The sequence below is a fragment of the Oikopleura dioica genome, chromosome 2 (assembly GCF_907165135.1).
Source record: "Oikopleura dioica chromosome 2, OKI2018_I68_1.0, whole genome shotgun sequence".
Taxonomy (NCBI): domain Eukaryota; kingdom Metazoa; phylum Chordata; class Appendicularia; order Copelata; family Oikopleuridae; genus Oikopleura; species Oikopleura dioica.
This window is the reverse complement of record NC_137292.1, coordinates 10,055,803-10,082,013: the sequence shown is the minus strand read 5'-3', so window position 1 is coordinate 10,082,013 and position 26,211 is coordinate 10,055,803. Positions and strand designations below refer to the sequence as shown.

Genomic DNA, 26,211 nt, shown 5'->3' with positions numbered 1-26,211 from the left:
ACCTCAGCCCAGATAGAATGCACATTCATTTTTTCTATTAGATAATATTTTTGCTAAAGAGATTAAGAAAAGTCAATTTTTGTAGAAAATATTCATAAATGCAATTTTTAACGATCACACTTTATTTTTCAGTTGAAAATGCTATTTCATGACTTCTCTAACGGAGTATGCTTTAGTAAAAATGAGTTCATTTGTCATCACATTTGTTATGCTGGGCAAGTGCCAGGGGGATTCTCGTGATTCTTATTTTCTGCTGCGAAGCGCGAGAGTCCTCCGCGCACGCGCTTCACTCAATCTTCGATTGATTCTCAGCGAATCCTCCCTCGTGGAAGACAGACGCTGATTGAAGAATTTACTAGTGCGTTACTGTGCGTTAACGGGGTAGTAGGACACTTTATCTTGTACTAATCCTGGATACATTCAAGACTTGAAATATTTTTTGCCAATTTTCTAGTTTATTCTCCGTTTATTGTTGAATTGGGAAACAAGATAGTAAAATGGTGAGGACAGTAACTTGGCTACGGTAGCTTAGAATAGAAGTAACAGCACATTGCAGTTAGATATACAGAAAAATCATTTACTTCTTGGCAGTTTTCTTGGTTTTACGCTGATTGTTCTTCTTGGTCTTCTTGTTTTTCTTCTGGTTGGTTGCAGGCTGACTGAAGAGTCTGATCAGCTCATCATCATTCATCAGGGGCTTCTTTCTGGGGGCATTTGTTTTCTTGCTTGAGGTCTTCTCCTTTTTCGGAAAGCAGGCTTTCTTTGTTGGCTCAACCGAAAACGAACCAAGTCTGATGAACTCACCGTCGGCCGCAACCCTTCGCTTCAACTCGTCAGTCCAGATCTCTTCGCCATTTCGGGCAGGAACCTCGATGAAGAGCTGCTGGTCGACAGTGAGGAGTGTCTTGTACCAGATTTGAAGCATCAAATCTTCGCCCATCGTTTTCTCCTCCAATTTGAAAGCAGCAGGGTATTCGGGTGATGCGTTGAGACGCTCTCTTCGGGTGAAGACCATTTCGATAATGCGGTTCATGTGTTCGTCGTCTTTGTCGCAGAAGACATGAGGAGTTCGCTTGAAATCACGATCTTTCCAGTGAGATTTTTCTTTTTCGACTTCGACTCCTTCGTAGAGGCCTTGCATCCAGCACCAAAGATCAACGCATTGCTCTTTGAGAAAGGAAGGAACACGGAAGCCACATCCGCAGGAAAACTCGAAATCGTGATCGGTGGTGCCGTGTTGGTTGATTTTCATCTGGAAGTCTGAGTGTCCTTTGACACCGTTGAATTTGACAAACATTGACATTTTGTTGTAATGCAGTGATCGTTTGTTGTGATGGATTTGAGAATTACAGCGTCAATTTATTCGGCTCATGTGCCCAAAAGAGGGCGCCAAGTGCGAAGGAATTTGGACAACGAATCAGCGGGAGACCAGGAGATTTCGGCGGCGCAGGTGATTATCGCCGAGATCGGAACTAGCCTTTCGGGAAAAGATTTAAAATTGATAACGAGTAGGCGATTTCTAGTGAAAAAAAACAGATAATGTAATATTTCTGCCGTTACAGAGCAAAAGCTTGCAACTTGCAGATTTTTATTTTTGACATCGTCATTATAAAGTTAATAACGCTTCTCAATAGCGAAATCGACAGGCATATTAGCTATTTGCTCAAAAAGCTCCAAGTAAGCTGGGAATGATCAGATCATGAGGCGAAAAAGAAAGGAGAGATTTTCAACCCGAAAATTGATGAAAGGTCTTCCTTTAAATTTTTATCGTATCTTCTATACAATTTTAGGGCAACCAAAGAAAGAAGAGCGCCCACGAAACTTTCAAATGACAATTTGGATCAAGCTCATGTTTTATATCGGCTATTTATTTTTTGGTTCCTTTATTTTTATGGAAATCGAGCAGCCAGCAAAAGAACAGAGATGCCAAGAAATCGAAAACGAGCTTTTTGTGAATATGGTAGGAGAATCTCTGAGACGAACCGACGGAATAAAATTCTTAGAGAAATGACCTCTTCTCTGGTAACTTTTACCGATTTGGATACAATGCTGAAGTGTGCGAGAAAGGGTTTTTTTACTAAAAAATTTTTATTCATTGTCTGAAAAAGCCCTGAAAGCGATTGGAACAATTCAAAGAATCCCAGTTCAGAAGGCTCACTAAGAATCATTTTAGTCCTTCCCCAAAACTGATGAATATATGGACGCAAATGCTCGAAAATAAGTGCTCACAAGTAACGCTCATTTTATACAACAAATTTATATTGAACAAAGCAAATCGTCGATAGTTTGACAGCGACTCTTCAAGGACAAGAGCGTGGAGAATACCTTACTGGCTGGAAAAAGCTTCTTGAAAACGTAAACAAAAAATCTTGAAATCAACGAAGACTAATGGTCTCTAGCTCCACAAGCCCGTGAACCGCACGTTGAGCATCAAAGGTTCGAACATCATCGAACTATCTTTCGAAACGATCAACTACGCGATTCATTTTCACGACTGGTCAAATATCTGTCATATCGGAAATTGGACTTACGGAAATGCTTTTGTTTTCATGGGCTCATTGGCATCTACTATCGGCTACGGCCAAATTGTACCACATGTATTGAGCTTTTTGAAGATCCCAGACAGAATTTTATTTCAGACTAGACTTGGAAAAACTATGTGCATCGTTAGCAGCGCCTTCGCGATACCCTTATTTGCATCGCTCATTTGATAAGGGATCTTTAATTTTTCAACTTTTTAGTTTCCATTCTAAAACTTGTAAACTTTACAAAGATCAAGAATGATCCCCAAAAACTCATATAAATGATATCGTGGCAAAACTTCTTGTTATTTTTACTACGACATGGAATAGGCGAAATAATTCCTCATGGATGACAATACGGTTGGTTAAAATTAAATTAATAAATTCATCTTTTTTTAGAAAAGCAAAGCTGATTTATTGTTCTGTTGGGATCATCATTTTCGTCATTGTTCCTAGCTGTATTTTTATGTACACAGAAGATTGGACCTTCATAACCGCTCTATATTTCGCAGTGACTTCTTTGGCGAAGATTGGTTTCGGCGATTATGTTCCCCGAGCTCATCCTCCTGAGGAATGGGCTCGTCGCGCGGACAAATTTGATCTTGGAGAGTGCGTTGAAGCTATAGTTGAGGAATCGACAAGAACCTTCAATGTAAAGCGAACACCGATCGATGTCTCATCAAAGGCGTTTTGTCAACCGACTCGATGGGATAATATTTACTGGCTGGGCTACTGGGTTTACCGATTTCTCGTTTATCTCTGGCAACTAACGGGGCTGTCGTTTTCTGGAACAATGATTTCTATGATCGTTAAAAAACTCCAGCAAGTGATCCCAGAAATGTTTCCTTGCTTAGTTGTCGATTCTGAAAGACCGTTCTACATTTTCCCGAGTCCTTACAATCGATCTCTATGTGTATCAAGAACTGGTCGGGCAATAAATCTTTATTTCGTTATATTAATTCTTGTAGAGATTAGCCCTACCGGATCCCCGATGACGAACAAGACAAATGGACAACTTCTTCAGCTGATTCCGCAAAATTGTGCGCTCTCTCGCCAACCATCTTACAGAACTCAGAAGTCCGATTCAGGTGTCGCTTCTGCCATTGGAACCCCCTACAATAGACGAAAATCGCTTTCTCAAGCAAGAGGAAGCCAAGAGACTGCGATCGAGAGCGCTTATTTTGAGCCAAAGAATAATTTTCCAACGCCGCGGTTTAGAAGATGAGTTATTATTTTTTTTGTACTGTTTTATTAAATATTTTGTGTCAGTAGAAATAATTACGATTTACAGTTAAAGAACAAGATTATTCTGGTATAGAAAAAAGTTCATGAATTTGCTTAGGCTTGGTCTTCCCATTTGGCGGTAAGTTTGCTGAATAAAATTATGAGATTTAGAAATTTGGTGTGTTTACTTACGTAACCCATTTTTCCATTCGTCGGTTGATATGGTTGAATCGACGCTGACCGCCGCACTCGTTGATGTGTCGATCGGCCCAGAGTCCGAGCTTGCCGGTGATCTGCTTCAATCCCTTGACGGGGTTGGTCTCATCAAATCGAAGCTCATCTTCTTCGACTTGTCGTCGTCGCCGTTCGAAGGTTTTTCGTGGCTTGCCGTTGGGTCGGAGCTCTGGGTTTGGGTCTGGGCCGCCGTTGGTCAAGGACTCGTCGTAGAAGCCGCAGTTTTCTCGGTCGTAAGCAGAAAGCATGTTGGCAGTCATCTTGTCGATTCTGTCGGACCATCGGCTTCGGTCGCTAGCCTTTTGGATGTTCTGCTCGAGCCAGAGCTTGAAATTGTCCGATGTCTTTGCCAATCGTTTTGGCGGTTGCATTCCTCGCTCCTCCTGAAGCGATTTTGTTAAGACGAATTTTTCATAAAAATGTAAAAGTTCTATTCTGATTCTCTTTTTACCTGAGCAGCGACGGCGGAAAAAGTAGCGAAAATGGCGGAAAATTTCATCTTCGTTGTTTTAGTAGTTTTTATTCTTTTTCGAATAAATTCTTTTTTTTTTATTCCGATTTGAGCTCGGTTGATGATCAACCACTGCTCCGGCTCGGCTTTTATAGCCGCCGAATGTCAATTTAGACCTCGCGCTCCACCTATCGAGAAACGGGACCCTATCGTGATTTTGTTTATAAACCGCGTTATTAGTTCTGCTAACGTTCTTTTAACTCCGGGTTCTGCTTCCCTCTGTGGCCACTTGCGCAAGATAAAGTTTCAGTCCGCCATCTTGGGAAAACCGGTGCAGTCAAAAGAAACGTTTCAATCTACATAGAATGTTTGTCTTTGTTCTAAATAGATCTCAGTAATGCCTTGTCTTCAAGAGTTCCCTGTAAAAAAAAGACGCAAGTTCATGTTAAAAAACCACCTTGGAGAAGATAAAAAATGATATTTCCGATTATGCCCTCGAAAAATGCCAATTAATTAAGAGCTTGCTCATCAAATCAAAACATCACAAACTTGGAAAATCAAACAGAGCTATAATTTAGCTACGTAAGATTAAAATAAGACCCACTTTTGGTTTTTAAACTAAATTTAACATGAACATTTTGGCATTATTCGACAGCGGGGTATTTACGCTCATCTATAAATCCTAAATAAAACGACCAAAAGAGCTGAAGCAGCTCATATTTATTAATTTTTCACTCCAAAATGGCTAGAAGAAAGTCAGAAGGTCAGCAGTTCCACCTTGTTCCGAACCAGTGCGTTTTTGAAAACCCACTTGTTCCTCTCTTTCCCCTCTTCTTTTTCTTTCTTCTACAAAACTGAACATGAATTTTTTGAAGAAAATGTTTCCCGTTCTAGCTCCAAATTTGGTGGTGCAAACGATATGGCTTATCGTAATGAGCCGTCTCGATTTGTGGTTCAAGTTCAGAGACAATTATTTTATCAGCATAATGATGATTTTCGGCTCGTTTGTTGCTGGTGCCACTTCCGAAGGTACGGTGTTAAGTTTTAGCAATGTGATATTTTACGCATCTATATCTAATTTCCTCTGCGAGCGTAAAGTTAAAAGTGCTTCTCAAGTACCTTTTTGATTTGTTAATTGGCGGTGCAGCCTTTCTATCTTATCTCTTAGCAAATCATTTTTAGAAAGACAATTTCTATCATTTACTCGAGAAACTCGTCAATTTTCGCGGTTTTAAGGTGGTGGAGCCGTCGCTTACCCTGTAATGACTCTGGTCTGCAAAATCGATCCGAAAATTGCAAGGTGTCTATAAGAACAAACCTTCCCGAAACTGAATCCTAACGATTGTGTTTTCAGAGACTTTAGCTTGATGATCCAGTCTGTCGGCATGAGCTCGGCGAGCTGCTCGTAATGGGATTTAAAAGACTCAACTCGAAGCAATCAAAAAATAAATGCAGATCTGTTTCCAGGTTTTCGAGCAAGTTCAACGTTTCAAAATTCGAAGACTCTCGAATCATTTTTGCGAAAGCCAATGCAAAGAGCCAAAAGTCAGTGTTAACCAATCAAAACCTTCAATTCCCTTGACAGATATTTCTATGCAAAGTTCCGCTAGAAAAACGTTGCCTTCTATTCGTCCCTCTTGGTGGAATCCTCGGCCTCATCGCTGAATTTACCTTCATCGACCCTTTACTTAGGCTGGTGGTCTTGAATCTTGACCATCTTCTCTTTCCTGGTCAGTTTTCAAAGAGCATCAATTCAGCCCTGCTCATGCAAAAATATCATTTGTCTCGATCTGGTTCGCCTTTGCCGTTGCTCTCTGGATTTTGAACAAGAAAAAGGATCGACAAGTTTTCGACGAGATCAGCAAAGATGAAAAGTTCTCCGCAGAGATTTTGGTGATAACTGGTTAGTGATAATATTTTGAGAGGCAATTAAAAATGAGCCAGGCTTGAAATTTCCGATTTCCTTTCCAAAATCTGTTTTTGTTCGGCCGGGGTATGTTTGTCTTCTGCGTTTGCTGTTTTAGAAGACAGCTTATGCTCCAGTCTTTAGTCGACTATGAAAACGATTAAGGGACATCCTGAAAAAGCTTTCCCGAATTTTAAACTATTTTAGTGGGACTAACAATCATCGTGATGTTAGTTTTTAAAGCAGCAGCAATTCTAGGAAGGGACACGCTTACGGAGGTATTCGTTATGCAGTTGTCTTTCGTGCCTTCCACTTCATTCTTTTTTTTTTAATTTATAGGTAGAAGATGGAGAACTTGAGTTTTTGACATCGAACATCCTGATTTTCACGTCAGATGTCGTTGAGTTATCATCATCGTATCGACCGCGGAGTACGACGAATCTAAAATACGACAAATGCTAAAACATTCAAATTATAAAATTAAATAATTTAAATCAGATTTTTTAAAAATAAAGCATTTGGGCATTAGATACCCTTAAGGGGCAATTGAATGGTCAGCTTTTTCTTGAAACATTTTTGAAATTTAGCAATAATAACGTACATTGATCTACATGATGTTGAAATTCAACAGTTGAATACAGAGATTACAGAGCCACAAATATATGCTGTTTAGGTTTCCTCGGCGGATTATTCACAGGAGTCGCTGGATCTGGCGTCGACATTTGCTGCTTCTGCGTACTAACCCTGTACTTCCGCGTTTCGGAAAAGATTGCAACCCCAACATCCGTAGTCCTCATGGCCATGGTCAGCATTTTCGGATTCGCTTATAAATTCTTTCTCGGCACTCTCGCAACCATTGCTTGGGACTACTGGATTGTTTCTGGAAAAGGTCAAATTGATGAATAATTTATTCAAGCTCATACAGAGCAGCTTGACCACAACATAGTACCTGTGGTGCCAGTTGGAGCGAGTCTAGGCGCTTATTGCGCGACTTTGGTAACGCGAACCACCCTTGCTAAGGCGGTTTACGTTCTCTGCACAGTTCAACTCATTACCGGTTTCATCATCATTCTTCCACGAAAACCGCAGCTATCTCGTAAGTTCCAATCTCAATTTTCGCCAAATTAACGGTCCTAGTTCTCGCGTTGGGAATCATTCTGGCTGCTTCGTTGGTATTTATGATTTTATCGCACTTGGGAGAGAAGAGAATAAGTCGATCAGGAAATGAACCGGTTGGCTTGATAAGTTCAGATCGAGGAAAGCGTTTCTCAGATATTTGACAGTTTCTTTGATACTGTATCAAACAGTTTAATTCGATCATGAAGAAATTGTCGTATATTTTCGTTTTGAAACGCTTAAAAGACGACTCTGTGGCCAAAATCAGCTCCTAAAGTCACTTACTTACAGTATTCAAACTTTAATAAAATCAAGCTTATGCTCGAATGTGGACGCCAAGTCCGAGAAGAGGGGAGATTAGAAACATATTCGTCGGCAGTGAATAAGCTCGCCACAAGTAAATTTTCCAACGTACTCCGCGCCGTGGTTGACGGGGCAAAATCACGCCCAGTTGTTGATAGACTTGATTTGAGAAAATGAGTGACTAGACGGCTAGAGATTTAATTTTGAAAGTATTCATCGATAAAGTGAAAAAAGGAAGATTTAGCGCTAGAATTCCATTTTTCTCGGAAACAACGCCGTCCCAATGTTAATATTTGAATACGTACCTTCTTTACTTGCACACGTATCTCATCAGAGTTCCAAAATTATCCTGACCTTGGCTCACCCGGGCGACTAACGATGCTCGCACTTGTCAAAATTAAAATTTTAGTGATAACGCGGCGCTCAGATGGCGCTCGTGATCTATGTTCCGCGCGAGTATTTAAACGCGTCGAGGGGATTTATCGTCATCGATTTAACTTGAGATAGTTATTCAAAACACTCAAAAACTAAACTTGATAAAAATGAAGTTTTCTACACTTTTTGCTACTTTCTCCGCCGCCGCTTCCCAGGATGTGCGAGGAATCAAGCCGCCAGGACGACTTGAAAAGACGCAGAACAACTTCAAGCTGTGGCTATCCCAAAACATCGTCGACCAAGCCGCCGTCCAAAGATGGTCTGATCGAGTGGACAAAATGGCCGCCAACATGCTCAGTGCTTACGGCCGAGCAAACTGTGGTTTCTACGACTCTTCTTTGACCAACGGTGGTCCAGACCCAAACCCAGATCTTCGACCCAACGGCAAGCCAAGAAAGACCTTCGAGCGAAAACGACGAGAAGTTGAGGACGAGGATCTCCGATTCGACGAGACCAATCCTCTCAAGGGACTGACCCAGATCACCAAGCAATTCCGAGTCTGGTCCGAGCGACACATCAACGAATGCGGCGGTCAGCGACGATTCAACCACATCGCTCGACGAATGGACAAATTTGTCAGCAAGCTCGGAACTCGATGGGAAAATCAAGCCTAAACTCTACTGATCCTCCCGAAAGAAAAAGATGTTTTACAATCCCTTTTCTGTACAAAATCCTCTTAAAATTATCTCGACTGGTTTCAGTTTTTGTTACCATTAACTCATCTTTTGTAATAAAAATATATAAAAAAATCTCTTCTCGTCTCTCTTTCTTATCATTAGCCGATCAAGCAAAATCGGCTGTGAGACTTACTAATCGGCAAATGAGAAATTGAAACGAACATAATTATTTGATTTTATCTCTAGAGCGCGCCAACACCAACAAGTATGTTTTTTACTTTTTGATCATTTTATAAAATGGCGCCGACGCCAAGAAATACCAATATCTCCATTTATGATTGCTTGTGCCTCGGAGAACCAGACAGCGAAGATGAAATTTTCGAGGAAGCGCCAGCAATGGACGAATTAGAATCTTCCGAAGACGAAGTAGAGCAGGATCCATATCCGGGAATCACGGCAGCACTTATCGAGACGCAAGAATACATTCACAGGGTAATTAAAAATCGATGATTTCATCTATTGAGCTTTAAGTTTATTCCACCTCCGTTTTTGGTGTATCCGGAGTCAAGACTCAGCTGGAACGTTTTCTACACGAGCTGCTATGTCGAATTCACTGTCGTTTTCGGGCCAGCGTACCCAGGAAAGTTTTTAATAAATTGGGAATTTAAATTCTATGCATTTTTGTAAGCTTTTGAAGAACGAACGAAACTTGTCAATATCTGGTGCATGAGCAAATATCACAACTTTCCATTCCTCCGCGAAGGTGAAGTCATTTTGAACCGTTTGGTTTCAGGAAAGAGTTAGCCACTGACAGTTTCTTACTGTTCTATTGCTTCACTTGGCACTTGAAAGCTGTCACGATTTTGGACGTGTGCTTACTCTCTAAAAAGAGGACGAACTTCCAGATCCAAATATGGATCATCGTCAATTCGTAGCTAACATGGGCGTGAAGAAGCTTTTGATACAACTTGATAAGAGAATCAACGAGTATCTTGGTAACTTCAAACAACCATTTTAGCTAATACTAAAACAGAAATTAAGAAAAACAGGCGAGAAAACGAAGACGGGATACACTTTAAGAAGCCCCAGAAGAACGAAAATCTCAGTATTATTTATTCACTGCCCATTTACCACTGTCAATCAAATATAATCATATTTTGAAGAGAACGAGATCGATTGAGAAAAAATGACCTAGAGCTAGAAATTTATTTTAGAAAATCCTTTGACCAAGTTCCGGGCCTAAGCGCGGCCTATTTTGGAGTCCACTCAAAAAGAATAGAATAAGGAGTCGGCCATTAGCGAATATGGGAGCGTTTATCCGATTACTGCCCACGATTTGCGGTTGCCACTTTTCCAATACTACCGCCGCTTTCGCAAGAAAACCCATTCTACTTCACGTTTTGTATGATAACTGCATGAGTAATTAAAGACTCAGTTTTTTTTTTAATTTTTTAGCTTTTTATTGTCATTTTTCGTTTTTATAAAGAAGGATATATAAAGACAAACTTTGCAAAGTTGCTTTGTCAAGTGGTCGGCTCAGTCGCCTCATTTGACAGTAAATTGTGTTAGTAGAGTTGTGCATTTGTACAGGAGTAAGTTTTACTATAAAAAGGATGGACGTTTTGTTCGTTATTTTGATGCTCGAGCTGGATTCAGATCGAATTGTCGAGTACTGCTCTGATGAAGAAAGAGTCGAGTAAGGAGGAGTTAGAACTGGTTCTCCCATCGGTTTCCGAGTTTGCTAAAGAGGGTTTGTTTGGCGTTTTTGGGACGGAAAGTTACCTTGTCCATTTGTCCATTCTTCTAGCAATGTGGTTGAATCGTCGCTGACCGCCGCATTCGTTGATGTGTCGCTCGGACCAGACTCGGAACTGCTTGGTGATCTGGGTCAGTCCCTTGAGAGGATTGGTCTCGTCAATCGGAGTTCCTCGTCTTCGACCTGTCTTCGTTTTCGCTCAAAGACCTTTCTTGGCTTGCCGTTGGGTCGAAGATCTGGGTTTGGGTCTGGACCACCGTTGGTCAAAGATGAGTCGTAGAAGCCACAGTTTGCTCGGCCGTAAGCACTGAGCATGTTGGCGGTCATTTTGTCCACTCGAATCGACCATCTGATTTGGATGAATAAGGTGAAAGAGTGATGGAAATTATACCTGTCGATGGCGTCAGCGTCGATGATGTTTTGTGAGAGCCACTTTTTGAAGTTTCCTGTTGTCTTTTCAAGTCGTCCTGGAGGTTTGATTCCTCGGGATTCCTATTTTTATTACAGTTATAGAATGGTCCTGTTTTATCTCTCGTTTCTTTTTTGTTTGAACTTACTTGAGCTGCGACAGCGGAGAAGGTGGCGAAAATGGAAGAGAATTTCATTTTTATTTTCAACTTCAAAAAAGGCTCACTTGAGCTTCCCTTATTAGTTTTTTTGTAATATCGGAAGGCTGGATGATTCCTCAAGCCGCTGACGAGTGCTTAAATATGCGCAGCGCGGCGCTGTTTCTGCAACGCCACCTGGAGGAAAGCGCATTATCGCAATCGCGCTAGAAAATAATGAGTACACGCAGCGGGAATACGAAGTGATGACTTTGTCGATCAGCTGTGGGAAATTAGGAAACTCGAATAGAAGTAAGTATAGGCATCGGAACGCGTCTGGATCGTTAGAAAATTTCAGATTTTAAGCGTCGGCGATTTTGTAAACCCTTGATTAGTAGGTGGCAATTTGGAGTACTCTAAAACACGTTGCAATAATCATTCTTAACTCGTTAGAGCCCATTAGGCTAGAACGCAGGCTCAGTGAATCACAAGAGAGGTGTCCAGCTCGTTTTTCAAACGAGCAAGTTTCGTAAAAATGACGAAGAAGTTTATGTTTCAAGAATTTTTTTCCAAAATTTTTTCTAAAAAGGTAGCTCTCAATTTTTTCTCTAAAAGAGTTTCTGACATTCAAATTGCATGTTCGTCGACGGGTAACTCTTCTGCACCAGCTGAACTAGCCTGAAAGATAAGGTTTAAAAAATGCTTAATTTTTTAGAAGGAATTCCTTCTTCTTTATCTTTACGAGTTGCCAGAAGCTTTGATTGAACACGCGGTCTTTATTCAAAATATTTCCGTATCCATTTTGAACCATTTCGTGTTATCTTGAAAAGAGATGGGTAGAAGATAAGAGCCGGAGTTTAAACTCTGCGGTTTTGATTTTACTTAGAATGAAGGATCGATCAATTCTAGTCGCAGAATTGCGGAATCTCCTGCTTCCGTCGTTGTCGGACTCGATCTTAGCAAACATCCCCTGTCCAAATCAAGAGCGGAATCAACTCTGGACTTGTATAATGCTCGATCGTTGAGCAACTATGAAACCATCGGGGTGATCCTCAATGATGATGTTGAGTCTGATAATTCGAACCGAAAAAGCTGCAAAAATACATCGTCAATTTGCTCAAAAGCTAAAGTTCAACCGCGGCTGCCTAAACTTCCACATAAATTTCGATCACCCCATCATCATCATCGAATTTTCGACGATCAAAAGGAGCATTTTTGAATAAAATCCGATCGAAAGAAAGACCATAAATCAGTGGCTTACTGTAATTGAGCGCCCTCATTTTTCAACCGTAACACTATCAACAACAACGAGGTATCCGTAAGGATACGTAACGTGTTCTAGAGAATTACTCAATATTTGCAAAGCTCCAAAAAGGAGCTCCTTTCCGAAATTACCGTAACTTTTAGAAACCGGTTTCGGGTAATGACACGCAAAAGTGACCTACCCACTAGAGGATTATCTACAGTTCTTACGGTACGTTCCACTAAAGGCTAGACAGTAATGGACATCTCTAAAGAGGCCAATACGTGTTCCAATAAATTTAAAGTGATAAAATTAATTGAGCCAGATTAGTTCTAAGTCAACATTTGCAAGCGAAAAAAAATCTGGCAGCTTTATTCGATAAAAAAGCCAAAATCTCTCATCCAGGCGGCTAATCAACACTGATTCGTTTTTCGGCAATTAATTAATGAAAACGGCGCATCTTCCTTCCAAAACTCGTTTCAGCTGTCAGTTCTCTTCACACTCAAAAATTCCTGCTCGGTCGATTAGAGTCAACAACCGCGGCCCCGTTCTTTCATAATTCTGACCGCGATTCTCAGCCTTTTCGGAACTCGTGGCTGAGGGGTTGTTCAACAAATTTTCCGAGTGCTGAAATTTTGCTAGAAACGATGCGGCTGCGCACTTTGTGCTGGTATTTGGGCTCATTCAAGGAGACTCAAAGGAACCCTTGAGATGGAGTGAGAATTCCTCTTTGCGAAAACGTGCAAGCACATTTCTTATACTCCACAAAAATGTCGCCAAATTTTTGGATACTCATCAAAATCTCTCCACAAGTTTAGAGGACGTGTGGAAATCCTTGAGAGGACAGCTAACTTTGAATATCAATGATAAGTTGTATTTTGCTGCCACCCGTAGGTAGCTCAAAAAATTGGAATCGCTGCAAGCGATTCCCCTCACTCTGCCACCATCTTGTTCTACTGTAAGTACAGTAAAACAAAGACGGGACTCACACCATCAATGAATCGTCCGAAATTCGGCAGACCGATTCCATCAGAGTCCTTTTTATGATGTTCAGTTCCTCATTATTCAGTTGCAGCTACCCTTGAGTAGCGCTAAAAATTGAGAAATCGCAGTAAGCGATTTTCACTCGACTCCCACCTTGTTCTACTGTAAGTACAGTAAAACAGAGGTGTTACGCGCCCGATGATAAAACTCCAAAATCATGACTGCCTTATCAGCTCGATTGTTAATTTATGGTGTTTATTCCTTTTGATCAGAAGGTATAATTCCAACGTGTCTTCATTTCCGGTCATCTTCAATCGAAAAAAGTGGGTGAAATAGAAGTGAAACAGAATCTCTCCCAATCACTAGAATCGGCTCGTTACGATAGCATTAGCTCGATTCTGCCTTTTTCGATGCTTTTGGAGATTTCGTTTTTGCCAATCTTGGAAAGCCGAGCTTATCAGTTCTCAAGATATGTGTTTATGATGATGTCAGTTTCAAAGCTATTTTTTCTTTTACGAAAACGGTATTTAGCGGCGAGTAGTGACCGGGCTATCGATTGAGTACCCGGATAATTATATCAGAAGACATGATCCCCCTATCAGTCAACGTGGCCTCACATCACTTTTTGTGACCGAATCGGCAACCCCGCCTTGGATGAGCGCATGAATTAAAATAAATTTTCTCACATGTAAACTTTCGCTTGACGGGCTCATCCGTTAGTTGGGTGCTTTATTTGACAGCTCTACTTTTACTGCAACGGTCTCGTCTTTAGACGCAGGTATTAATAGGCAATTTCAATTAAAGAATTTCTGTAAACGCTGTCAGCTCCAGTCAGCTCGTGAAAATATTATTCCGGCATTTGTTTCAAATGAAAAGAGCATCAAAAGCGAAACGCAACGTACGCCGGCAAGAGGTTTGTTCCGAAGAATTCACATTAAATTTTCATCACTCGCCCAAAACGTGGAATAATCCAGCAGCGGATAATTTTCATTAAATAAAGGTCTTTTAATCCGATAAAAAGGTGCATCGAGAAAAGAAAACTCGATTGTTTTTTTCTTTGAAATTTAGTCAAAAATCATTTGGCTAATGCGTAGTCGATTATGTCGCTGTTTTCCGGTCAAGGACGTCGAAAACGAGCTCACAAATATTGGCTTTCAGCGGCCAAATGGATTTGCAGGTGTTTACGCTAACTTTTCCTCGATTGCAGGCTAAATTTAGATATGATGACTTCGTTAATGGTGCTACGACAGATTTTCACAAAATAGTTGTCGGAGCATTCTAAATTTGCGAATTAGGATTTAACAACTTCATCAAATTTTATTTTCTACAGAATTTTACACGTATGTTCTGTGTCGCTCTTCTGATAGTTCCGCCGAGTCAAGCAGGCTTGTAGTTTCAGAAACAGTGTCTTCCAAGATCAAGAAATCAAGAAATTTATTGAGCAAAATCGACATAGGTACCTATGCTCTGATCTGGACCGAAAGACCAGTCGGAGATGGAAAGTGAAGTGTCCGAGCAAATTTGGCCGAATTCGCCACAGTAGTTGTCCGACTCAGGCTTTCTAGGGTTCGAAAAGCAATTGTTTTTGAATGAAAAAAAAAATAATTTTGAACCTCCCTGAGAAACTGTCAAGGTCTCTTCATATTCGTAGCAGTCCTGGACTTTGCAGTAGCCGTCAATTTCATCGACAATATCAGAGGTATTTTCATCCGACTCAGAGTATATAATATCCTCGCCGAGTCCAGAAGCGGACATATCTGAGCCTGCAGAAGCTTGATTCATCTGATTGTCATTATTTTCTGCCTCCAAGTGTTCCAGGTCTTCTTCGCAAGAGCCATCAGAACAGGAATCCGAGCTGAGACTGTCTGGATCTAATTCTCCTTCTGCTTCCATCTGAAAACGATAAGAGGGCAGTTTTTTCTGAGCTAACCTGCATCATGCTCGAATCAAGTTCAGCTTCTCGCGATGTTTCTTCACTGAGGTGGTCGGCGATCAAGTCTCCTTCCGGCGCGTTTTGAGTTTCCATGTCAGAAATGTTCATCCTTTCGTAATTTTCAGACAGCGTGCTTAAGATTTTTGCCATCTTTGATTTAAGCTTAGATAAGTACCTGTTAGTGGAGTAAGAAACCGACTCGTGCTTGAGATAGATAGACGCTTTGATTTTATTGAGAACTTTTCTAAAATAATTTCGGTCTTTTCTCTGTTTCGAAAAAGAAGCGTTGCCGATGAAATATGTTGCTCTCTGACTGCAAGAGTGGCAAACGGTAGTGAGAATAAGCTGATCGGAGTAGCTCTCCATTTTAGGTTAATTTGTAAATGGAATGGATCAGCTGATTGAGAGCCCGGCGAAAGTATGACCTTGAAGTGTCTGATCGACAGTAATTATTGATCCTGTAATAAGTTTTATTGGTAAATATGCAAGGTCATCTTCAATGAAGCCTGTAAATCAATATTCAATCGGGCAAATTGTCTGATAGTTTACTGGATCGAGATTTTGAAGAGAAAAGTTCGAATTCTCCTGTAGGTGTTCCTCGAAAAGAACAATCGGATAAAAATCCTTCGGAAGCGACGTTTCTTATTTTTTCAAAAAACTTCGGGTTCTTACGTTAGTCGATCCCGAGCGGAAGCGTGGTCCCGATTCGAGCTCTCTTGAGGATAATCCCAGACTAGAAGTTGGACACAGTTTTCAAGGGGATGTCAGCCTGTTAGACCGCTATTTTGAGGCACGCCTTGTTCACTGAAAACGTGGAAAAATGTCGATTGAAGTGGTTTTTGCGGGTGAAAACGAGTTGTTTTGTCAAAGTTTGTCTATTTGTCGGTCAAGGTAATGTGACTCGTGCGATCCGATTTGCACATCGTTGGAGATTTAATCAAATGTCATTATATGTTCATAATGTCTTCTCGGCTCGCTGCTAACTATCTCGCGTTCTGGCTCGAAATGAGAGGACGTTAGAATGCAAGTTGACGCGGCTAGTTATTATCTAGCTGGCTTTTTGGCGATTCTGGTGGTTTTTGGTTATCCAACAAAGAATCACTTCATCAATTTCATTTCCCGAAACTGGGAAGATCCCCTCACGTTTCTTGCAACAAAAATCATGTGATTATGACACCACATATGTTTTTGGCTGAGTCAAATAACGAGCAGTTACGGAGGCTGAGATTATTGAACCACAAGGATTACGAAAAACGGATTGTTTGGAAAAGTGGCCAGAGTTATCGATCCAAATTGAAGGAGAAAATTACCAGCTCCCGTTGAGCAGCACTTTTGATCAAAACGTCACTCACGAATTTGTGAGCTGAAAATATTCCATCAATCAACGAGTTCTTTCCGATTTCTTTGCGAAAATATTTATTAATTTTTATCAGGCAAACAGCCGTAACATTTGTATGAACAAATAATCGAATCTCCTTCGCGTGAGATACTGTAAGGCCCGTGAAGAAAATCGAAGAAATTATAATTACAATAACTTGTGCCTCCATATCCATTTTCACCATGATGAATTCCATCTTCGCAGCCAAATCTGGCAAATAGAGGTTTATAGCTTTCCTCTTGGGTGATTTCGTAAAATCCCAGTTGACATCTTCTCTTCGGAGTTGTTGAAATTCTTGGGGTAGTTTGAATAACAAGAGCTGTAGTTGTAGTTGGAGGCGGAGTTTTAAATGGCTAAAATAAAGCTAGTTTTAAATGCAGAATCAATATCAAATCTACCTGGCATTCCGGAATCCTACAGTTATTCATGCATCCGTCTTGAATTGCCTTGCATTGAGGAACAGAACATCTTTTTGTTGTGGATTCGCTTTGCTCATCTCCAAATAAGGAAAGGAGATTCGCCGCACCTGTTCAAAATAACTTTCGCTTGGCCTCGGCCACTTTTCTGTTCACTCTGCCAGACCGCTTGCTACAAAAATGCCGCTAATATTAAATTTTTACAATTCGCAAAACTAGAGTCAATCTTTTCGCATCGCAGCAAATGCATATCCACAACAAATTGGTACCAGGACACGAAGAACCCGCGACGGAGGACACCTCCAAGAGAATCAACTGGCACCAAACAAGAAATTGGTACCAGGAATTAACGACCCCGCGCTGGAGGAAAGCTGCAAAAAGAGAAAACTGGCACCAAACAACGAAATTGGTTTCAGGATGCTATCTGTGGATCAAACAAGAAATTGGTTCCAGATAAAACGAAAATAAAAACCTCCTGTAAGTAAATCCCCGCAATGGCTACAGATAAATCTGCACTGTCGTCATTATTTTGGGAACTTTTTTGGATTTATTCGCTGGTGGACTAGCTCACTGGTGGATTTCCTTTATTTATTTTACCGTTGTGGATCGCACGCCTTTGGACGAATTTCTAGCGAGACGAATTTCCATTAAAGCTTTTGGACGAATTCTTGCTAGACGAATTCCAATAAATTTTGCCGTTGGACGAATCTTCAGCCGAACGAAATTCCAAGCAAGCATTTGGACGAATTTCAGCTGAACGAATTTCCAATGAAATCGCTACAAATTTTAAATTGCTACAAGCCGCCTACAAAAAACCGATTACCCGACGATTAACTGGGGGGAAGGGAGTATCGCAAAATTATATAAAATTTATCTCTTCTCGTCAAAAAATAAGTTAATCGCCGTCAGCGCATTGGAAATCGGACTTCAATTCTGCTCTTGCAACCGCATAAATGATACAGACTGGACCCCGCATGGAAAACTGGGTATCATTCCGCTTCTGCACAGCTCAAAAATCTGCAAAAATTAATTGGGTATCATTCCCACAGCACAGCTACAGCAACACACAACCGATTGGGTTTCATTCCCACTGCATTTACAGCTATTTCTTCTGGTACGCCGCAAACTACCGTGCCCGCATAGAAGATCAAATCGCGCAAATAAAAATAAGCTTTATAAAATTAATCCGCGATCAGAAAAGAATATTTGAACATTGGTGGACTTTATCAAATCTGCAAACTTCGCGCGAAAATTCTACTCATCACATGCTGCACCCGAATCTGGGGGATGTTGTGGATTCGCTTTGCTCATCTCCAAATAAGGAAAGGAGATTCGCCGCACCTGTTCAAAATAACTTTCGCTTGGCCTCGGCCACTTTTCTGTTCACTCTGCCAGACCGCTTGCTACAAAAATGCCGCTAATATTAAATTTTTACAATTCGCAAAACTAGAGTCAATCTTTTCGCATCGCAGCAAATGCATATCCACAACATTTTGTTCCTCATGTTTTTCATGAATTCTAAAACATTTTAAGTCCTTAAATAAATATAGTCCCAATAACCTAACCATATCTACAGTTGTATTTGCAGTTGAATTCCAAAGGCCCGACGCATTTCAGGGCTAAAATCGTTTCAAATAAAACCAGAGCTAATTTAACCATCTCTTCATTTTCGAAGAACATCAGTACAAAGATTTGTGTCAACGTTGTGTACTCATTCAATTACAAACACGGAAGTAGTCGAACACGGCATATCGAGTCGTTAAAAGGAAGTCAAGCCCTGAAACACGTTTCGCTCTCAAGTGCACGAATTGACAGCCGGCTGATGCATGAAAACGTGAAAGAACGTAAATAATACGGATAAGTCTGCATGATCGGACGGGCGAGGGGCCTTTGTCGTCTTTTTACTTGACCCTGGCTGTTTCTCGCTTAGCGAAAGAAAATTCCATCTTTTCTTTTTAGAAATTCGTCGGAACTTGTGATGCTGTTTCTATTCTTTATTAGCGCCGGTAACATTCGATTGAAAGAATGTCTGCAAGTTTGACCTTGTTTATCATCAGCCGGCCATTAGCTTCAACTGAATTTATTGAAAACGAGTGTGTTACAAACTTTGCACTCCAATTATGATTCGTAATTATAATCCTAGACGTGTCACTTTTTTAATTCTCTAACATGAGATACGGGATCTCAAATTTTGGATCAAACTCGGCGGGAGTTCCTTATCATCAAACAAGGGTGCAAACTGATTTTCAGATAGAAAGAAAAATCGAAAGGAAAGATAAACGAAGACTCTCAAAATTTGAAAATAAATAGTTCAACGCTTGAACTTCGCTGTTTATTTCAATAAAGAAAAACGCGGTTTTTGGTCGATTTCAGGAAGAATGACGATCCGTAAAAATCCTTTTGCAAACGTGAGATATCATAATTCAAAAGAAATCCGACTCGGTGATTTCGTGGTGCTCACAGTTAGGGAATGAAAATTGAACCTTATCATTCTCCCCTCAGATGACAAGTCAACATTAGTTGACACGGTATCAATGATAAGTACAATGAAGGCTTTATTTACTAAGAAAAAGCTGGCGGTTGAATAGCGGCTTCTTAATATTTCTTGATTCGGTGACTGTAAGAAACGTGCGCCCGTTTTTCTGAAAGATTGATCCTCTTTGCGGTCAGCCTCATTGTTTCCTTTTGCTGAAGTTTGAACTTTCGATTTCGGAAAGCGAAAATTGATTGCAACTGGTGTTGGAAAGTGAGAGGAAAAGGACGTCATGTCGATCACGGAAACGATTCAGCTGCGGCTACGCTTCGGATGACCTACACGACTTATTCTTATACGATGTCTAATTTCGATCGTGTAAGGTGCTCCCTGCATTAAAGATTGTAGAAAAAGGAACTTTTAGAATCTCTTTTGGTTCAGTAGATATTCTGAGAAGGGGTCAAGGAGTAAATCAAGCTGTATTTGTCCCTCAAAATCTGGACACGTGTGTGTGGAAGACCACGCGTTTATTTTTTCTCGGCCCTAATTGCGGCTTCCGATAAACTGTCGTTTGACAAAGTGCTTAACCGTTCAATCACAATCAGTAGCTCCCATTTCCCGACTTTGTTTGACAGTCCTTTATCGGCAACAGTCTAAATACACGCGGATAAGTACCCAAATTTTACGGCAGTTCTTTTCCTTTGAACTTGGATCTGCGCGGCGCTTTTATCGCTGAAAATATTTTGCTGCTGCTGTCAGATCGAAATAAGAAAGAAGTTCTACAGAAACGTGAAACGTGAAAGTAGACTCGATTAAATATTTAGTCAGGAAAATTGAACCTTTGTAATAGCGCCCGAGAAAAGAGGCTCAAAAAGGTATACATAAAAAGGATTATCCAACTCAGCTTAAAACAAACGAGCGAATCGGAAAGTGATAGAAACGAAGAAAGGGTTCGTTTGAAATGCGCTGCGTGGTGCAAGTGGACCACCAATTGATTTAAAAAAGTGTGAATTTTGACGAAATAGTATTCAGCGGAAAACCGAAAACGCACGAAATCCTCACTTTAAAATTCATGATTCGATTTCTTTGGAGAGCGTGCTCCAAAAAACGTTATTTCAAAGAGGCTTTTTAAAGTTCTTCTTATTCAAAGTAGAGTTTGAAGCAGTAAGTAAGGATCTAAAATCAACCACAGTCTTTAACCCCTGGAAGAATACGTATTTTTACACATGTTTCTGTCGGAAATCCCTGTGGGCCTCTTTTTTTACTTCCGACTTTTGCATCACAAAACCGTCAATAATCCCTTTTTGCGTCTTTTGGAATTCTTTTTCATCAGCCACGTGTGCGTCAATCGAATACGGTGAACGAGGAACTGCTTGTAATTGTCGCATTCCGATGACAATTTTTTACGATCTTGCAAAATTGTGAAAATTGCCACACGGTCCACGTGGTTCATAAATGTGCAACTGGGGCGATTATGTTTGTAAACGGGTGGAAATTAGAATGTGAGAACGGGCACTTGGCCGAAAATTAAACATAATCTAAAAAAGGCATCACACGTTGTGGAGTGTACCGGCGTTGATCGACCGCGCGGTTAACAACGCTGATTGGACTTTTAGGCTGAGCTCGTCAGAATTTTATTTATTACTAGAAATATCGTATAGCAGCGGTATATTTATAGCAGCGTTATGAAAATTGAAGATATAAGCATTCTTCGTTCAGGGAAAAGTTTTCGCATTTGGTCTGGTCTCTTATCAAACTGTCGATTTTCAGGCACTAGAAATGATGATTTCCCAATTCAAAAAGAATCAGTACCTTTATGATATCAATTTCTTTCTCTGTCTCAAGGCAAATTTCCTTCTGCCTCTGAACAAGCGTCATTTTCTTTTGCAGAGAAATCATTGCTATTTTCTCAGCTGTCATCGTCACAACAGGAACTTCGAAGCACAATTCATTGCCTTCCTTGACCATAGTCTGCCTGAGCTCTAGAACTTTTCTAGTGCTCGTTGGCCGATCCTTATTGAGCATTTCTATCACATCCACCCAGGGAGCGTTCTGGACTAATGAGCCGAAGCAAAGCATTTCCATCATTCTTCTCAGAATTCGGAAAAGATTGAGATCCTTTTTGGCGTATTGAGAAGTGACGAATGTGAAACATTTTTCGTCATAAATTGCGCCAGTGAAAAGCAGCATTATATTCTCGATCGTCCAGAGTTTTCCTTTCGGTGAAAGCTCTTTGTCGACCGCAGCTTTGAAGGAATAGCACACGAAGTAGGACAGTTTGAGATAAGTATCGTTGCACTCTGACGATATACTGGGATCGTTTAGGTTCTCGAGGAAGATTGAAATGCGCTCTGGAAGAGATGGACCCGTGAGCGTTCCAGCCCAAAGAGAATTTGGCACTTTTAGAATTGGTCTTTGGTGATTTTCAAAATACGCTCTTAAACAAGCAATCCTTATTCGGAATAAGTTATTCGCTTTTTGAAAATCATTCCTGAAGTTAAAAAGTTCTTTCAATCTCGGCGAAGCATGCTTGAGCTCGCCAAGCATCGATGGCAATTTTGATTTTAATTGCTGAACAGAATTTTGCCTAAAGTCGCTGGACATGCTTAAATTCTGCTTGACGCAGAACATGAGTTCTGGAAGCTGTTCAAGTCCGTCGAGATGATCTTGAAGGACCTCGCGGGTGTTAGGCCTTGAGCAAAGGAACCAGAATAGATGATTGTCAAGGAGACAGAAGAGGATTAATCGTGCGATCGGATACAAATCGGAAGTTTCAGAAATGGTTGAGGAGATAAATTGCTCAGGAGATGTAAAACCTGGGCAGAGCATCATTTCGTTCTTTTTCAAATTGTTGTCACTAGAAAAATTAAAATATCCACACAAGAGTAACGGGATTACCGTAAATCGCGGACGCAGACGTCCAAAGCAGTTTTTCTTCCCGCCAGATCTTGCGTAATTAGAACATTGGAGGGCTTCAAATTCAAATGATTGATATTATTCTCGTGAAGATATCCAATTGCTTCCAAGATCTTCTTTAGTAAGAAAACTCGTGATTCTAGGGTTGGCGCGTCTTCTTTGAAGAGCCACCCTTTTTTCTCCAAAAATTGACCAAGATTCATGTCAAACTTTGTCTGAAGAACAAACCCACGGGTCGTTCCGCCGATGTCACTGAATTTCACCCCACTGAGGGGCTCGAGGAATTTTTCAACGCTAGAATCCTCGAGTTTCAGCAAAGAAGACCGGGAGTAAGGCTTGATGAATACTTTGAGAACGGAGCCTTTGATATTTTTGACTTTGAGTTCAGCCAACTCTTCTTCGCAAGTCACGCGGCCGATGGTTACAAAGCTCATCTTTCCAACACCAAGGATGGAATCAAGAGAGACATTCGGGATCTCGTTCATGTCTTCCTTTTCTTCAGAGAGATGATAGTGACTGACAACCGTTTGTTTCAAAAATTGAGCAAGTTGATCGTCTTTTTTTAGTTCAATGTCTTCATTTGTTCGAAGAAAGACGCCAGGTTTACCACCGCTATCACTAAACTTTGAAAATATCTTCGAGGACTTTGCTTTTTTCGACAATGACTGAAACGCGATACTTCTTTCTTTTTGGCTGAAAAACTCAGGCTGTATTTCTAAAATATTCTCCATGACTGATGAGTCCTTGTTGTCTCCAACGAAGGAGCTTAGAATCACGATCTCGATGTATTTCATCAAAAACTTCTCTGCCAAAACCATGTCGCCGATTACTTCGTTCAGGTGCTTCATTTTGAGTTGATCGAAAATCCTCTTCATTGTTTCAAAGCTTCCTCCATGTCGATTCAGAAGCGCGGTAAATGAAATTTTTAGTTCTTGAGCAGGAGTGGATTTGTCAAAGATTGAAAGTGCGATTTCTCCTAGCTGCGTTTCCATCCAATCGACTTTCTTGTCCTCGACGATTTTTGAGAAGATTGTTTTTTCGAAGAAACTCCTGATGTTTTGAGGCATCTCTTTGTAAAAATTAACGATGCACTCTTCTATCATCACCGGATCTACTTTTGTGGTTGAGTTCTCTTCGAAAGAAAGAACGATCGATTCCTCAGAAAAGAACTCAGTGATTTCTTCTTTGATGCTTTTTGACGAGGCGGCAATGAGCGGGACGAGGCATGAAGAGTTATCACCAGAAACGCTTGATATTCCCCATGAAAAGGGGTTTTCTATATTTGCAGAGAGCATGCTAATAAAATTATCCCGATTTGAAACATTTGTACTGATAACTAAAATATCTTCAACGTCAGGAATAGTATTTGCCTCTTTGTGATCATCGAAGAAATATGCAACCTCAGTTTCTTCGTTTGAATGCTCAAGAATCAGTTTGACGAGTTTTTCAGGCTCGTGCTCGGCCTTTACTGCTACTGAAAGTCGAACTCGCTTTTGTAGTTCGCTCTTCAGAAAGCCGCCAATTTTTTGGTCCCGCAATATTTCTGCGGCTTCAAATGCTCTTGTTATATTTTCACTGGTAGAAATTTCGTCAAAGAAAGACTTGAAGTCGTCCTCTTCATTCTCATCTATGCTGAGCGTTACATCTGCTTTTTGAATTAATTCAGCACGATGAAATGCCAGTGAAAGCGGATTAGAAATGATGTCTAAATCACCACGTTCTTCTAAAAATTTGAGCAACATGACAAATCTAATGTCGTCTTCCGCTTCAATGAGATAATTTTCTGCTTTTCTAGCGAATGAATTTGTCTCCAATAGAAGTTCCAAAGAAGTTCGAATCTGATCCTCTTCGCAGTTAGTAAAAATCGTGAAATTATCCTCCCACGAGTCAATCGTGTTTTTGATTTCAGCGAGAACAGTCTCCGAAGAATACTCTTCTATTTTCCCGAGAATGCGGAGAAATGCATTTTCTCTCGATTCCTCGAAGATTCTCCAAAGATCACTTGATATCAAGCCTTCCGCGTTTTCTGTCGAAAAAATGACCTTCAAGAACTCATCTCCGAAAACCTCTTCTCTCTTCGACCAAAGAACCAGTGCGCCTTCAGGGACACTGACAATTTCTTTCTTCTGCAAAACTTCGATGATCACATCCAACTTCTCTTTCGAAAGTTCGTCAAATTCAAAGAATTCCAACTCTGCCACGATGGAATGTAAAAGATCGCAAGAGTTAGATAAAGTAGGAAGACAAATAATTGCTTCTTCAGAAGAAGCTTTTGAAGCGAGCCACCAAGTCAGCGGATTTTCAATTTCTGAAAGAACCTGCTCAAAGATTGAGCCATATTCTGACAGTAAACTGATCAATCGGAAGAACGCCACTCTAAACATATCAGTTTAATGTCTTAGAGTAAGTTTATACCTCATATCTTCGTGATGAATATCACCAGTTTTTACAAGCTCCATCAAATTAGCCTCCAATAGCTCTTCCATATTTACAGCAAGTTCTCCAACAAAAAACAATACAGAGTCACTCAGCTTTGAATGATTTTGCATCCACCAAACTACAGGAAAGTTTTCAAGAAATTCAGTTACAGCTTCTCGTCTTGAGCTTGTCTAGGGTTTTCAAAAGTGCTTGAAATATGGAAGAGATGAGTTATCAGAACCCCGAGCTTATGGCTAAGTACGCTTTTTCAGGCTCTGGGAAGTTTTCTAAAAGAAAGTCTTTGAAGTAATCGACGAAATCGTCCATTTTCGATATTGTGTCGACAAAATCCTCGTCATTGGAGAATTTGTACCACCAAATGAGGGGATTCCCGAGATTGTCGATTATAATTTTCGCTAAATGAGAGTGCTCAGGGAACAGCATCAATATTTTTACGAAGAGAGTGATTTCTTCTGAATAATTGTTGAGGACGTAACTATCACGAAGAGCTTTGATTTCTTGGCAAATTGATTCTTCAGGGTTTTCAACGGTGTTCATGAAGATTTTCATGCTTTTCTCCGGGGATGATTTTCCATGTGTAAACCAAAGAAGCAATGGGTTTTCTGATGAAGGTCGAAAACGAAACCTATTTCAAGAAAGAAAAGTTTCTCTCTGACCTTTCCTATTTTACTAAATACAGTTTTGAAGTCATCTTCTTTAGCTATCATCAGTTGATAAAGTCCATCTGTAAGCTCGCTGTCTAAAAGCTTTAATTCGTGAAGTTCTCGAAGAACAGAAGTGATCTGGTCGACTCCGCCATAAAAAAGCTCAAGAACATCTGGACAAAATTTATCCGATAGAAGAAGCCAGAAAACAAGCGAATGATCGCATTTTGAGAATTTTCTTTCAGACTGATTGATATAGTCACAGATTTGCCGTTGATACTTCTTCTCGATCTTACTGAGCTCTAGAAGAACACTAGTAATCGGAGACCCGCAAAAGTCTGAGAAAAGAACATCGAGAAATTGATTTCCGTTCGTAAAAATTGGATTCTTCTCGAGTTGGTAGTCTTCCATGTCTTCCATCACGATCGACACTTTCTCAGACGATTTGAGTAGCCGAACGGAGCCGATGAAGTCTCCAAATGGAAGCTCAGACCACCACTGAAGCGGGCTTGGTAGAATTTTAGCGAATCCCTTGTTGGCGCTTTGTGCCAAATTTTTACTGAGAGCATAAGAAGCGAGTGATAGAACTCCAACTTTTGCGGAATCATAAAGAGCGAACTCTTTAAAATAAGCCATCATTGCGAAGTCCTCAACGATTACTTCTTCAAAGTCTTTT

The 26,211-nt window shown here is 40.5% G+C and overlaps 6 protein-coding genes and 2 long non-coding RNA genes across 8 annotated transcripts; 5 read left to right on the top strand and 3 right to left on the bottom strand.

The window, feature by feature from the left end:
- The first annotated feature begins 1,797 nt into the window (after window positions 1–1,797).
- LOC145698182 (uncharacterized) lies at window positions 1,798–2,711 on the top strand. Its single transcript, XM_081775382.1, has 6 exons — window positions 1,798–1,960; window positions 2,004–2,054; window positions 2,109–2,231; window positions 2,272–2,355; window positions 2,400–2,597; window positions 2,640–2,711. The coding sequence occupies exons 3-6, from the start codon at window positions 2,190–2,192 to the stop codon at window positions 2,709–2,711; spliced, it is 396 nt and encodes a 131-aa protein (XP_081631508.1). The 5' UTR covers window positions 1,798–1,960; window positions 2,004–2,054; window positions 2,109–2,189.
- Window positions 2,712–2,824: 113 nt separating this feature from the next.
- On the top strand, window positions 2,825–4,152 carry LOC145697317 (uncharacterized). Its single transcript, XM_081774503.1, has 3 exons — window positions 2,825–2,882; window positions 2,922–3,448; window positions 3,491–4,152. The coding sequence occupies exons 1-3, from the start codon at window positions 2,872–2,874 to the stop codon at window positions 3,745–3,747; spliced, it is 795 nt and encodes a 264-aa protein (XP_081630629.1). The 5' UTR covers window positions 2,825–2,871; the 3' UTR covers window positions 3,748–4,152.
- Window positions 3,755–4,548, bottom strand: LOC145697318 (uncharacterized). The gene is made up of 3 exons (XM_081774504.1): window positions 4,432–4,548; window positions 3,939–4,363; window positions 3,755–3,894 (listed from the first exon to the last, which is right to left on the bottom strand). The coding sequence occupies exons 1-3, from the start codon at window positions 4,477–4,479 to the stop codon at window positions 3,861–3,863; spliced, it is 507 nt and encodes a 168-aa protein (XP_081630630.1). The 5' UTR covers window positions 4,480–4,548; the 3' UTR covers window positions 3,755–3,860.
- An 811-nt stretch (window positions 4,549–5,359) lies between these two features.
- Window positions 5,360–5,843, top strand: LOC145700461 (uncharacterized). The gene is made up of 3 exons (XR_014134210.1): window positions 5,360–5,460; window positions 5,668–5,731; window positions 5,786–5,843. It is a non-coding gene; the product is annotated as an uncharacterized LOC145700461 (long non-coding RNA).
- A 37-nt stretch (window positions 5,844–5,880) lies between these two features.
- Window positions 5,881–7,425, top strand: LOC145698181 (uncharacterized). The gene is made up of 4 exons (XM_081775381.1): window positions 5,881–5,898; window positions 6,017–6,123; window positions 6,189–6,334; window positions 7,011–7,425. The coding sequence occupies exons 1-4, from the start codon at window positions 5,881–5,883 to the stop codon at window positions 7,241–7,243; spliced, it is 504 nt and encodes a 167-aa protein (XP_081631507.1). The 3' UTR covers window positions 7,244–7,425.
- A 1,692-nt stretch (window positions 7,426–9,117) lies between these two features.
- On the top strand, window positions 9,118–9,968 carry LOC145699697 (uncharacterized). Its single transcript, XR_014134064.1, has 4 exons — window positions 9,118–9,300; window positions 9,340–9,601; window positions 9,699–9,803; window positions 9,850–9,968. It is a non-coding gene; the product is annotated as an uncharacterized LOC145699697 (long non-coding RNA).
- A 293-nt stretch (window positions 9,969–10,261) lies between these two features.
- Window positions 10,262–11,235, bottom strand: LOC145700669 (uncharacterized). The gene is made up of 4 exons (XM_081777987.1): window positions 11,122–11,235; window positions 10,956–11,056; window positions 10,591–10,913; window positions 10,262–10,549 (listed from the first exon to the last, which is right to left on the bottom strand). Exons 1-3 carry the CDS (start codon window positions 11,167–11,169, stop codon window positions 10,697–10,699), a joined length of 366 nt encoding a protein of 121 aa, XP_081634113.1. The 5' UTR covers window positions 11,170–11,235; the 3' UTR covers window positions 10,262–10,549; window positions 10,591–10,696.
- A 9,923-nt stretch (window positions 11,236–21,158) lies between these two features.
- Window positions 21,159–25,514, bottom strand: LOC145698180 (uncharacterized). Its single transcript, XM_081775380.1, has 5 exons — window positions 25,112–25,514; window positions 24,868–25,050; window positions 22,435–24,828; window positions 21,349–22,393; window positions 21,159–21,309 (listed from the first exon to the last, which is right to left on the bottom strand). Exons 1-5 carry the CDS (start codon window positions 25,438–25,440, stop codon window positions 21,220–21,222), a joined length of 4,041 nt encoding a protein of 1,346 aa, XP_081631506.1. The 5' UTR covers window positions 25,441–25,514; the 3' UTR covers window positions 21,159–21,219.
- Between the last annotated feature and the right edge of the window lie 697 nt (window positions 25,515–26,211).

Coding starts and splice junctions, on each gene's coding strand:
- LOC145698182 (XM_081775382.1), top strand. CDS start 2,190: ATGAATATATGGACGCAAATGCTCGAAAATAAGTGCTCACAA. Junction 2,232..2,271: donor TCGAAAATAAGTGCTCACAA/GTAACGCTCATT, acceptor TATTGAACAAAG/CAAATCGTCGATAGTTTGAC. Junction 2,356..2,399: donor GGAAAAAGCTTCTTGAAAAC/GTAAACAAAAAA, acceptor AATGGTCTCTAG/CTCCACAAGCCCGTGAACCG.
- LOC145697317 (XM_081774503.1), top strand. Junction 3,449..3,490: donor TCTATGTGTATCAAGAACTG/GTCGGGCAATAA, acceptor TAATTCTTGTAG/AGATTAGCCCTACCGGATCC.
- LOC145697318 (XM_081774504.1), bottom strand. CDS start 4,479: ATGAAATTTTCCGCCATTTTCGCTACTTTTTCCGCCGTCGCTGCTCAG. Junction 4,364..4,431: donor TTTCCGCCGTCGCTGCTCAG/GTAAAAAGAGAA, acceptor AAATCGCTTCAG/GAGGAGCGAGGAATGCAACC. Junction 3,895..3,938: donor CGAATGGAAAAATGGGTTAC/GTAAGTAAACAC, acceptor AATTTTATTCAG/CAAACTTACCGCCAAATGGG.
- LOC145698181 (XM_081775381.1), top strand. Junction 6,124..6,188: donor TTCATCGACCCTTTACTTAG/GCTGGTGGTCTT, acceptor GCATCAATTCAG/CCCTGCTCATGCAAAAATAT. Junction 6,335..7,010: donor AGAGATTTTGGTGATAACTG/GTTAGTGATAAT, acceptor TATGCTGTTTAG/GTTTCCTCGGCGGATTATTC.
- LOC145700669 (XM_081777987.1), bottom strand. CDS start 11,169: ATGAAATTCTCTTCCATTTTCGCCACCTTCTCCGCTGTCGCAGCTCAA. Junction 11,057..11,121: donor TCTCCGCTGTCGCAGCTCAA/GTAAGTTCAAAC, acceptor TAATAAAAATAG/GAATCCCGAGGAATCAAACC. Junction 10,914..10,955: donor GACGCTGACGCCATCGACAG/GTATAATTTCCA, acceptor CATCCAAATCAG/ATGGTCGATTCGAGTGGACA.
- LOC145698180 (XM_081775380.1), bottom strand. CDS start 25,440: ATGAAAATCTTCATGAACACCGTTGAAAACCCTGAAGAATCAATTTGC. Junction 25,051..25,111: donor TACTTAGCCATAAGCTCGGG/GTTCTGATAACT, acceptor GACAAGCTCAAG/ACGAGAAGCTGTAACTGAAT. Junction 22,394..22,434: donor GTCTGCGTCCGCGATTTACG/GTAATCCCGTTA, acceptor TAATTTTTCTAG/TGACAACAATTTGAAAAAGA.